This window comes from Cupressus sempervirens, chromosome 10 (genome assembly GCF_028749045.1).
Source record: "Cupressus sempervirens isolate cs-2001-9-10 chromosome 10, ASM2874904v1, whole genome shotgun sequence".
Lineage (NCBI taxonomy): Eukaryota > Viridiplantae > Streptophyta > Pinopsida > Cupressales > Cupressaceae > Cupressus > Cupressus sempervirens.
Window position 1 is genome coordinate 559,703,149 of NC_143127.1, and position 13,481 is coordinate 559,716,629.

Genomic DNA, 13,481 nt, shown 5'->3' on the forward strand with positions numbered 1-13,481 from the left:
ATTAGACAGGTGGAATATGAGAAGAAATTGGTGTGTGAGTTGCAGCTTTGTTTTCGGCATTTGAGGACGTCTATCCTCTCTTGTAACATTCTAGACGTCATTCCCTTGGGGTTTGACCTTTGGAATTCTTTCTTATTGGCTTCATTATCAGGCAGTTTAGTTGCATTTCCGGCTACAGGCAGATTTGATATTTTGCTCATATCTTCTTCACTACTTGTCCGACGCTTATGCCGCTTGGAGGGAATGGTATTATGAAGGTAGTGGACTGATTGGAGGACAAAGTATTGTAGCAGCAAGTTCGTAAGCATGGGCTGGAGTATTATGACAATATTGCTGAAGTAATTAGGGTGCCCATTACAGTGGTATCAGAGCTATAAGTCCTGCCATCCTGTGGAGGTCTTATATGGAATTTGGAACAGCCGGATAGAGGGAAAAAGTAAGTAAAAAAAACACAGGCTAAGCATTTATGTTTGAGCATGCGACAGGGGTCTTATAATTTCCGCGATACCAGAGCAAGACAAAATAGGATTTCAGACTTGCAAAGCAAACAGTCTAGTACATCCGTGTAGGGGGACATTGAATTCAACCATACAGACACAGAGGAGATATTCTGTGATCAGGACAATAATATGGGTGATCGAGATGACAGAAATACAGGATTAGGCGGAGGCAGAAATGCTGGTCCAGATCAAGGGGAGGTACTGTTCCGACAGTTACTAGATACATTAGAGCAGGGGCAGCGTATGCAGCAGGAGCAGAATAGGCGAATGGACATGATGTTGCAGCTCATGGCTAGACAGATGGGTGTCAATATTAATCCAGGTGATGCCAACAACAGAAACAATAACAACGAGGGAAACAATAACAACGGGGGAAACAATAACCATGAAGGCCAAGGCAACAACAATGGTCCTGAGAATAACATTAATGGTAATAATGGACACGGCAACAATGGGAATGAGGCTGATAACTTTAGACACGTTGCACGCCCAGCACGGACTGTGAGCTCGAGACCTCTTCTACCCACTTTTCCACCCAGAGATCCGGTTCATCCAGTAAACGAACCGCAGATTACCGAGTTACAGGATCAGTTCAGGAGGGACTGGGAGGCTAGTGGACTAGAGTTTCAGGCGGATATTTCTCTTAGAGATTATATGGACTTGAGGATGAGACACATGCCTAAAGCAGGAGGGAGGAATCAAAACTTTGAGCTGAGGAAGAAAGTTGGAAAACTTTCTTTACCTTATTATGATGCTTCAGGGAAGATGACTGCACGAGCTTGGGTGCAGAAGGTAGATACATACTTGCAGCTTAATCCTATGCCTGAGGAGGAGGCTATCAAGTATGCGGCTATGCACTTGGATGGCGTTGCACATGAATGGTGGCATCATGGCATGGTGACTTTGGGGCATAATCAGATTACATCTTATGAGGAATTCACCGAAACACTGATTGGGAGATTTGACACTAAGGATCCCGAGTTACATTTCAAGGAGCTAGCACAGTTAAAACAGTCAGGTTCTGTGGATGCTTACATTGCCGAGTTTCAGCACTTGTCTGTACTTGTTACTGATATCTCTCCTAGGAGATTGGTGGTGTTATTTTGTGATGGTCTTGCTGATCCATTACGAGGTTGGGTGAAGGGACATGATCCACTCACGTTAGCTGAAGCAACTAAAAAGGCACGAGATTTAGCCCCTTCGGTATACAAAGGAAAAAACCATTCAACAGATTCTTCCTACCGCAAGGACAAAGACAAAAAATCATTTCAGAAAGAGTATTGCAAACCCAAAGAAGGATCAAAAGGACTAGACAATGAAACCTTGAATGAACTTCGAAAGAAGAAGCTGTGCTTCCATTGTAGAGAGCCTTGGGACTTATCTCATAAATGTTCTCTCAAGGCTAAGGCAAATCAAATGGAGTATTTTTCAGCAGAAGAGTCAGAGTCAGAAGGGGAGGATCAGCACTCCGATTCAGATGAGGGTAACACTATAGAGGAGAGCAACATTCCTAAGGATGATAGATCGTTGGCACGCTTGACAGGGGCCCAAAAGGCAATCACATTTAAGGTCAGGGGTACTATCCAGGGGCAGAAAGTGATATCTCTTATTGACACTGGGGCTACACATAACTTCATAGATGCACAGTTGGTAGCCAGGAGAGGGTTACAGACAGAGGAGCATGATGGGTTTAGAGTCATGGTGGCTAATGGTGATAAGTTATTATGCACTCGGAAGATATCTAATCTTCGCATCAGGTTTGGAGATGGCTACGAGTTGGAAGATGAGTTCTATGTTGTGGACATGGGAGATTATGATGTCATCCTCGGCATGACATGGATGGCTTCACTAGTTGAGTTCACACTCAATCTAGCGAAATTGGAGATGAGATTCCAGCATGAGGGGAGAATTGTGGTACTTAGAGGGCTTTCAGATGGAGGTTGCAGAATAGTGTCCTTGAGGAGAATGCAGAGACTTTTTCGTCATGATGACATAGAGTGGGCGGCAGAGTGCCACATTATGCCAACTTCACCAGAGCCACAAGAAAAGAGTCATCCACTAGATGTCCAGAAGATACTTGATAGACACGCTAAAGTATTTAGCGATATTCCTCATGGGGTTCCTCCTGACAGAGGGATGGAACATGTTATTGAGCTCGAGGAGGGAGCCAAACCAGTTATGATTACTCCCTATCGTCATCCTAAGAAACACAAGGATGAGATAGAGAAGGCGATTAAGGATTTGTTGGAGATGGGGCATATCAGGCCCAGTAAGAGCCCTTTTGCTTCAGCAGTAGTATTGGTAAAGAAGAAGGATGGGACAATGCGCATGTGCATCGATTACAGGGCACTGAATAAGAAAACAATTAAAAACAGGTATCCCATTCCTAGGATTGATGAGCTGATTGATGAGTTGCATGGGGCATGCTTCTTCACCAAAATTGATTTGCGATCCGGATACCATCAGATCAGGATGAGAGCAAAGGACATTGAGAAAACAACCTTCCGATGTCACTATGGCCACTTTGAGTTCATGGTTATGCCATTTGGTCTAACCAATGCACCTGCTACATTTCAAAGTTATATGAACCAGGTATTCAGGAAGCAGCTGAGGAGATTTGTCTTGATCTTCTTTGATGACATCTTGGTCTTCAGTTAGATCTGGGAGGAGCACTTACATCATCTGGAGGAGGTGTTATCTATTCTGGAGAGAGAGTCATTGTATGCCAAGGAATCTAAATGTGAGTTTGGCATGACTGAGCTCCTTTACCTGGGGCATATCATTAGTGCAGATGGCGTTCGGGTTGATCCCGAAAAGATTAGAGCTATTGTAGAGTGGCCTACTCCCACAAACCTTACACAGCTTAAGGGATTCTTTGGTTTATGTGGTTTTTATAGAAGGTTTGTTAAGGGATTCTCACAGATTGCTACTCCCTTGACAGATCTTACCAGGAAAGGAGCCTTCGTGTGGACAGGGGCAGCACAGAGGTGTTTTGAGCATTTCAAGCAGGTAATGTCTTCATGTCCAGTTCTAGCTCTACCGGATTTCACAAAGCCTTTTGAGCTTCATTGTGATGCATCAGGTGATGGGATTGGAGCAGTATTGATGCAGGAGAAGCATCCCATTGCATTCGAGAGTAGGAAGCTCTGAGGAGTTGAGAAAAGTTATTCTGTCTATGACCGGGAGATGTTGGCCATAATGCATGCATTGGCCAAATTTCGATCATATTTGGTAGGTGGACGTTTTGTGATCAAGACTGATCACAACAGTATTAAATACTTCATGAGCCAGCGTGATCTTAATGACCGGCAACAAAAATGGGTGACTAAATTGCAGGCTTATGACTTTGACATAGAGTTTGTCAAAGGTAAGAAAAATGTGGTGGCTGATGCCTTATCTCGGAGACCTCACTTATGTGCTCTGGCAGAGATTTCAGGAGATTGGAGAGATCGGATTATAGCAGAGTATGTCGGAGATGCTTGGGCTTCTGGATTGATTTCAGGTACCATACAGGATGATCGCTATGAGGTGATAGATGGATTGATCAGAGTTCAGGACAGGGTTTATTTGATTCCGTCATCACATTTGAGAGAGGCGATATTGAAGGCATTTCATGATGCACCCACAGCAGGACATCCGGGGGCCTTCAAGACCTACAGGCAGATCCGAGAGCGGTTTTCATGGAAAGGGCTCAAGGATGATGTTCAGAGGTATGTCAGGGAGTGTATGGTTTGTCAACAGAATAAGGGAGAACACACATTTCCTGCAGGTTTATTACAGCCCTTGCCCATTCCTGATAGGAAATGGGAAAGTATTTCGATGGACTTCATCACTGGTTTACCACGAGTGCAGGGAAGGGATTGCATCTATGTGGTGGTGGACCGCTTGACGAAGTTTGCTCACTTCTTTGCTATTCCGTCCACTTACACAGCAGCACAGGTGGCAGATCTTTTCTTTAAAGAGATATTCAGGTTACATGGGCTGCCCAGATTCATTGTCAGCGACCGGGATAGTAAGTTTATGAGTGTTTTTTGGCAAGAGTTGTTTAGGTTGTGTGGTACAGATCTTACACCTAGCACTAGTTATCATCCGCAAACAGATGGGCAAACAGAGATTGTGAATAAATGGGCGGAAGGATATTTGAGGAACTATGTAACTACACAACAAAAGGCTTGGATCAGATGGTTGCATATGGGAGAGTATTGTTATAACACCACTTATCATATGTCCATCAAGATGACTCCTTTCATGGCACTCTATGGTTATGAAGCACCTAGCTTCATGGATTTAGTTTTGGGGGACAGTAGAGTGCCCAAAGCCAAAAACTTATTGCAGGATAGTTAGGACATCCTGAAAGTGCTCAAAGAGAATATACAACAGGCCCAGAATCAACAGAAATTGTATGCTGATCAGCACCGAATAGAGCGTAGCTTCGAGGTAGGGGATATGGTTTACTTGAGGCTACAACCATATAGACAGTCATCGCTCAAGAAGAGCGGAGCTGAAAAGTTGAAACCTAGATTTTATGGTCCCTACAGGGTGATTCGCAAAGTGGGCAAAGTCGCCTATGAGCTTGAGCTTCCAGAGGGCAATCGAGTGCACAATGTGTTTCATGTGTCTAGGCTTAAGAAAGCCATTGGTCAGAGTGTAGTGCCTTCTGCAGATTTACCCCCTTCGGATGAGGAGGGGAAGCTTGTGTTAGTACCTGAGGCTATTGTGGATACCAGAGAGAGGAAGCTTAGAAACAGGATAGTGAAGGAGTATTTGGTCAAATGGAAAGACCTGCCGGAGGAAGATTCTACATGGGAGAGTGAGCAGGTTATTCAGCAGGCTGGACTGAGGTTGCTTGAGGACAAGCAATTTCAAGGGGGGCGGACTGTAATGTCCCCATTTTAGCAGTTGACCAAGTGTGTGCGCGTTAGCCTTGTTCTACATGGTCCCGAGGGCTAATGAAGGGTTTAATGGGATCTTGGAGTGTTTGGCCTAGTCATTTCCAGTTTGGGCCAAAACGAAGTTGATTTACTTAGTTTCAGGCATACTTACTATTTTTAGTAAGTCGGCAGGACACAGTGCAGGTCAATTTTGGTGATTGGACTCGATACTCCTCGGTGAGAACTTTCCGATGAGCTATCACTCGCATTATTCGGAGTCCGATTGCTAATACATTTTAATGCCTGAAGTTTTATTAAAGTAACGTCTAATTTAATTGTAAAATATTAAAGTGTTACTTTAATATATATTTTATGGTGATGTGTACCCAAGGGAGACATAAGGGGTATTTTAATATATGTTTTATATTACACATCTTTTATCCCACATTGCCCATATGAGTTGAGGGGACCCGTGGGAATAGAATAAAAGGAAGCATTTGTGGCTTCATTAGACAGGTGGAATATGAGAAGAAATTGGTGTGTGAGTTGCAGCTTTGTTTTCGGCATTTGAGGACGTCTATCCTCTCTTGTAACATTCTAGACGTCATTCCCTTGGGGTTTGGCCTTTGGAATTCTTTCTTATTGGCTTCATTATCAGGCAGTTTAGTTGCATTTCCGGCTACAGGCAGATTTGATATTTTGCTCATATCTTCTTCACTACTTGTCCGACGCTTATGCCGCTTGGAGGGAATGGTATTATGAAGGTAGTGGACTGATTGGAGGACAAAGTATTGTAGCAGCAAGTTCGTAAGCATGGGCTGGAGTATTATGACAATATTGCTGAAGTAATTAGGGTGCCCATTACATCTAACCTCCACTTCTTTTCCCAAGGTGTTCAGGTGGAGATTTCCTTTGCATACATATGAAGGTCAAGTTTTTTGGCCCTTGTTTCAGCACGAGACCTGCCCTACAAGCTTGCATTAACAAAGGTTATGGTTCTTTGGCCCTTCTTGAGCGACACTATTTTTGGCATCACTTCTAGGACACTATGTCCAAGTTGACTCTATGGACACACTAATTAGATAGAAGGTGCTTTATGGCTTAGTTGTTTGGGGCCCCCTATTGGAGTAGGATTGGGCTTGAGTTGAGTGGGTCCAAATTCATCTTCTTCAATGCATTATCAAATGCAAGCAGTCCACCTCTCGTAGTATTATACTTTTTGAGGTTGGTGCCCACACTTTGGACTTGGTACCATCTTTGACTTGGTTTGGATCTTATTGTTTCCATGGTTTTTATAGACTTTTGTGATGGGCATCACAAATATTCTTACCTTGCTTACTGCTCCTTAGAGGCTATTGTGATTTCTGATTCTTCAAGTCCTGCACTGAGCTATTTTGCTTAGGCTTTGGCTCTTTTGGATTTGAGCGGAATCGAGATTGATCGTCTTCCTGTTTTCCAATACTATTTGGATTGCCTTCATCTCCTTCCGACTAGACAAGAGCTGAATATACACATTAGAATGAGCATTCACAGATAGTATATCCACACCACTTGGGTAAATCTCCATGGGGACTTTGCCCAAAGATGGCTTTCTATGTTGAGCACTTTCTCAGGATAAGGGATGGGATCATTGTCTATCCTTCTTACCTTTCTCACCATTGGTTGCATTCACTCTGCATGTCCCTTGGCTGTTTTAGAGCGGGATCACATCGGCTCTGCAACCAAACTGACTATCAGATTGGTAGAGAGGATAGGATTCACCAACTTTGTTGCATGGGAGAGGTTGAATTGGAAACACATTTCATAATTTGCTGCTGTATCTTCTACAAGATCAAAGAGGATTCTACTGCTTATTTAGGTAGACTCATTCTCTCTCCTCCTTCAAATACATTGATAAGAGGTGCTAGCGCTTTATCTTTAGGGGACCTAGAGACTTCACGACCACTCTAGCATCAACGCCCCACGAGTTAGCACCTTAGTCAATGTATCACCTCTTTCTTCTCAATGATTTCTCCAAAACATGGTACCAAGCAGCGACTTGGTCCCCCCTTTGGCCATACTAGATCCATGAGGCCACACTGGGATTCCACTCAATAATGGTCTTCTTCTTCTTCTGGTGGTCTACAAAGGCGGCTTGGGGTACCTTCTCACCTTATACCTTATCCTTGAGTTCTGGATTTTTTCATGGCTTCTCAGAGCTGGTAGTTGGTTTTGTTGTGTCTTTCTTTGGTTGTAGCGTTTTCTCATCTTGGACATTGCTTGGTGTTCCTGTTGTGGGCTGGCCTCTTGTTCAATTTTGACAGTCCCTTAGACTTTCTTTGTGGTCATTTGTTGGACATTAATAAATTTATCTTATCTTCCAACTTGTGATTTAATCTACCTTTCAAGAGATCTTCCTTATCCAAGCTTTTATTTGTTAATGTTATTGTAGCTATGGTTAGATTCCTTCAGTCTGACATAGATAACAGAAAGGTTGTGATAATACAATTATTGATAATATGATTATTGTGATAATATTATTATACTGATAATATAATTATTGTGATAATATTACTATATTGATAATATAATTTTTGGGGCCGACTTGGAAGGGAGGCATCCCTTAAAAAGGGGCACTACTGATAGGTATAAAGGAAGAATGGATCTTCCTCTCTTATCATCCATTGTATCATACATCATACACAACCTATTGTAGATCAAATTATCAATCTGTATTATAATTTATTTAGGAGAAGTGTTCAGGAGAAACAATAACCTTTTATCGTCTATGGTTGGGAGGGAAACAATGATCTGAGTCATTGTCCTTTTTTCAATGAGCACCAAAAACAACATGGTATCAGAGCAGACCCTCCTCCCAGGCCTGTGAGGTTTCAAAATTAAATCTACACTGTTGAGACTATGGTGTGAGAGCCTGCAGCCTGTGTTTTAGAAAGAGATAAGCTGAGGGATTTGAAATGTGATTAAACTTTTTGTGTGGGGGCCGCCAAAGATTTTAATAGTGCCGAAGTTGATAATTTCTTGGCATAATAATATAAGATTATTAGCAGTGTTGAAGGCCACTCATTATCGAGGATTGATGAGAATATTATTTGATTAATTACATTTATATATTTGGCATCTTTGCAAACTATTATTGTCTTTGTGCAAAGCTCTGTGCTTAAATATTCCAGTGGAAGGGACTTTTGATATTTGCAACAAATAATTTTAGTTATAGTGGGCATCTAGCTTATTTCAAATTAAATTGTTGTGGAGTTGATGACCATAATTGCTATCAAACCCCAATACACATTCATACTCCATCATGTGAAGATTGTTTAAGGCTCTTTGTAGTTTGGCAATGGGAATATGGGAGATTGGAAGAATATTAGTGTTCGCTAGTGAATGTAGCAGCGTGAGTGCCCTCTTGGAAGGAACAGTAATGTTGTGAGCATGTAACGAGTTAACTGCAATATCATTCATGTCATCATGAATGAATATTTGACATCAATTTGCCATCTCAGTTTGAAGAAATATGAAATCTGGTGCTCCGTTTGTAAAGAATTTATGTAGGAATGACTTATGTGATCATGCGACATATCTATTTTTCTTGACATCTGTTATATCTGCCAACTTGTAAACATTGCACCAAGGGTTGTCTGATATTCTTGCAATACTGATATATTTTGGTATTCACCAATAACTCGAGTGACAACAGCTTGGCAGATTCACCTATTCTTGAGGTTGTTTACAACATTAGTGGCAACAGATACAATCCTATTGTCTTCTCGTTTCAGATAGGTCTTCAATGTTAGTGTTGGAAGTGCCTTGATAATGTTTGTTGTCGTATCTAGAGTGACAACTTTCTGAATCAAGCTTTGCCAATGGCAGGAATGTGATGTGGCCAATGCCTATAGAGCTGTCTGAAATAGCGATTCCTCTATGGGATGTGCTCAAGACTATACTGTAATGTTGAATTGGATCAGGAGAGAATGTTTGTTAATGCTTGCTTTGGCAGGGTTGTATAATCAATGTCTGACTGCACGCCTTGGAATATAAATATGGAAACAACTCAGTGTAGAATGGCTTGTCATTGTGTGCTGTGGACAATGTTTTCTCGAGTGGTACAAGCTCTAACAAGCTCACTGACTTGATGCACATTCTCAATCTGTGTTGGTGTGTGAATACTGGTAAGCGATGTTGCAGGGGCATGTTTGGCATATGATGTCGCGGTGTAGCAGAGGCTCAATGCTTTCTTGATCAATGCTCGACACCTGCAATGCTTTCTTGACTAGATCAAGAGGCAATGTGCTGTCTATCAAACGAGCTGGGAATCTCTGCCAATTCACCTATTTGGACAATGTAGGCAATGCTGCTGCGTGGTGCAGTCTTTTCAATGTTTTGAGTCCCTAGATAATTACAAGTTACATGGGCGTCTTCATGATTTGCATGACATACAACATCAATTGGTTGGTTCACTAAACACTAGTGACAAGTTTGGTTCACTATGAATTGGAGCGCTCATTTTTTTAAGGATCAAATGATACTTATAAACTAAGTTACTGGTTCGGATTTTGGTTCAGATGAGGGTTCAAAATTCAATCAAAAGTTTTTGGGGCTGGGTTCGGGTTTGTTTTGGGTTCGTCTATACAAGAATTTTTTAATTTTTTAATTTTTTAATTTTATATATATATATATAAAACTATGCTGCAGCAAATAAGTTCATACACCACTATATGAAGTGCGGGCGTGTTTTAGGGTTCGGTCGGTTGGATAATAACGCCCAAATTCGCTCCAAATTCCTCTCGGATTCTTCTGTCAACTACAATATTCACTTGACATTCGCCCAATTTCTTCTAGAGTTCGAAAAAGAGAATCCACAGGGAATTCATCAGACAAATGATGAATTTGACAAGAACCAGAAACGACTTTGAATTAGCTACAAATCAAATGTTGAATTTGCATGCTGAGGGGCGAATTTGGTAACTTAGCTTATAAACCAAATCCAACATACAAGTAATTGAGCTGAACCTTGTTGTCTCTATTGAATCATTGTATTGAGGAGCAAATTTCAGCGTAAAATTGAAGCAAATTTCTTATAATTTTGAAAAATATTCAATGCATTTGTCATAAAACCATTTTCAATGAATAGTGGAATGTCTAGGATTCTACAAATTGTGATGTTGTGAACTAATTATTATTAACTTCACTTAAAATATGAAAAAGATGGTCCAAAATTATGTATACCAATATTTTTGGTTCCGTCTCAAACACATTATCTTCGTATAGTTACTGGATATTACAGTATATTCTAAATTCTAAAGGGCTATTTAAACTTCAGTGACCCTTTTTGGGAAGCCCACTCGCGATTGCTTTCCATTTACATGACTTTTTTTTCAAATATTGTAAGCTCAGGTTTTCACTAGACGACCTTATATATAATTCAAAAATTGCACACTTCGTTGTTACCTCCTTGACCTTATATAGTTTTCAAATTATTTTTTGACTGTACAACCTTATACTCTGACCAAATAATTATACAGCAAGATATATATCTGATGACTGTAGATATAGTTCAAATTCTGTAGCCTTTGTTTTCGATTTCATGAGATTATTTATATGTTACTCAAATTTTGGGGTACTTGGTTTTGACTTTGGTGAACCTAATAATTTGTTCAAACTTGGAACCTGTAGCAAATTGAAGTTTGTAAAGAGAATATATGATTAGGTGATGTTTGAAATCTTAATGCAATTGACCATAGCAGCTGTATCCTATGTTTTAGATAATTGTTCGATATGACTTGGTTGTAAACTGTATATCGAATTAACTGTAGGTGGCTGTTCTGGGAGGTGGGTCATTTGCAACAGCAATGGCAGTGTTAGCCGCAAAGAACAAGGCTGATTTGGAGGTTAGCATGCTGGTCAGAGATAGTGCTGTCTGCAAGTCAATCAATGAGACACATATTAATCGGTAAGTTTTTTTGCAAATACTGAAATTGCATCTTGTGACTATGATGTTTGTTGTTGTTTTGAAATACACATTGTGGTTTTTCTATTTGTTTTAAAAAAAATTAGCATTGGAAGAGACTAACATTCTCATTCACACTTGACATCACTTTGCTTAGGGGTGACTGCATTACCAAGTTTTTATTCAAACTCAAATGAACACAATTCTTCAGCTATGTAGAATTTCAGGGGGTTACACATGGCTCTCATTCCATTGTTTGGAAGAGTTATGACAAGTTCTTTGATAACTAGATGGCCATCAAATAGTAGTAGCATGAGTTAATGGAAGTCGGTTTTTTTTATAAGTTGATGGACTATGATTTGTAACAAGAAGGGGGTTACACATGGCTCTCACTCCATGATTTAGAATAGTTATTGACAAGTTCTTTGAGAACTAGATGGCCATCAAATAGTTACAACATGAGTTAATGGGAGTTTCGATAGTTGATGGACTATGATTTGTAACAAGTACATCTTGTCCCCTTTGTTAGCATGAATGCCAATAGTATTCCCGTGGGGGAGTATGTTATCATTGCTGGAGACATGATTCAGTGCTTATGTGTGGCATTCACGACAACCTTTGTCATTGATGTCAATGTACACCTTATTCTGTGAAGATTTCCAGAGTTGCAAAAGCAGATGCATTTGGCGCAGTCAATGGTCAACAAGTTGGGTTGTGCGATCTTAGACATATATTGAGATATGAGTACAGATGCTGCAGTTAACTGCGCAGAAAGAGATATGCAGTTATGGCAGAGTTATGCGATGTTTTTTGGAGGTGGCTTTCAAAGAGGGTTTTTGGAAAGCGGGTATTGGTAAATTGGTTGTATCTTTTGATTGAGATAGAATTGTGTTCTACAAGTTTAGTGGATTGTTAGAGACATATTCAAGATGCTATGTTTGAGATAGAGAAATCAGATATGCAGTTTGAGCTGACTTATGAAGTCTATTCAGAGTGTTTGTTCTTGTGAGCCGACTATTGATAAAATCATTATGGAAAGAGTTTAATTGTAATGTAATATCTTAATGATGTCCTATATTAGCATTGTAAATTGAGAAAGCCTCAAGGCCAACTCAATACTTGTTTTAGGACTTGGTATAAAGGAAAGATTGTTTCCTTGGTTGTAATCATTAGTGAGATTAGATGCGGTCATATGCATTGTGATGTTTTGGTTATCCGAACTTGGATGCGAATTTATATTTGATCAGAGAAGAGATTGATGTTGAGGATGTTTTGTGAGATTCAAAAGAACCATATTGGCAAAGAAGTTGTTGTTTATTCAGTTCAAAACTTAGATAATTTTAAAGATTGTTTGGTGAAGACAGTCTGAGGCTATTTGGATAGTGGGTTCAATTGTCCTCTTTTCAACTCCTAACAGGGTTGGCACAACTCCTAATAGAGTTGGAATATCTAACAAGGATTCAAAGTCTCCTAACAGGGACTCATATGTACTAATTGTATTTGATTGGCTCCAAACATAGTTCATCCTTTCACAAGGAACTTTTATATTAATACATCATCTTGTGGGCATCATTCCCACCAGGGTTTTCCCTTTGATCAAGGGTTTTATTAGTTAACATATTTGATGTTATTGTGCATAGTTATTTTTATATGGTTGTTGCATCTATTGTTTACATGTTTCAAAATTAATAAAAATATTGAGAGTTGTTTTAAGTACATAAGTGATTCACCCCCCCGTAGTTATCTTGGTGGATTTTACTTTCTAACAATTGGTATTAGGGCATTAGGTCCTTGAAGGAAACATTTAACAACTTGAGGAGATCCATGGCTTATTTCAGGGAAGGAGGTCCGAAATTTGATGGAATTAACTATGATCATTGGAAGGAGAAGATGAAGACTCACCTACAATGCATGGGTCCGGAATTTTGGTTAATTACTATGATAATGAAGACTGTGATAGGAGAAGATAAGCTTGACTCTTGTGAATAGAGTGAGAAAGATTTATTCATGCAGAATATGCTTGCTAGAGAAGCACTATTAACAACCCTACCTAAAACAAAATATGGAGAGGTAAATCTTTGAATCTTGCACATGAAATTTGGATTACTTTACAAAGGATATTCGAAGATGACAAACTAAGAAGGCTAGATTGCAAAGTTGGATATG

General features: G+C 40.1%; 1 protein-coding gene across 2 annotated transcripts in view; it reads left to right on the top strand.

The window, feature by feature from the left end:
* Positions 1-13,481, top strand: part of GLY1 (NAD-dependent glycerol-3-phosphate dehydrogenase family protein) — a 118,058-nt gene that overhangs the window by 17,951 nt on the left and 86,626 nt on the right. For both annotated transcript variants that reach the window (XR_016357231.1, XM_089805293.1), the window contains exon 2: positions 11,182-11,318. Coding sequence is in view for 1 of the 2 variants with exons in the window: in XM_089805293.1 (XP_089661419.1) it covers positions 11,182-11,318 (137 nt within the window). In the remaining variant the exon portion in view is untranslated. The remainder of the gene's footprint in view (positions 1-11,181; positions 11,319-13,481) is intronic.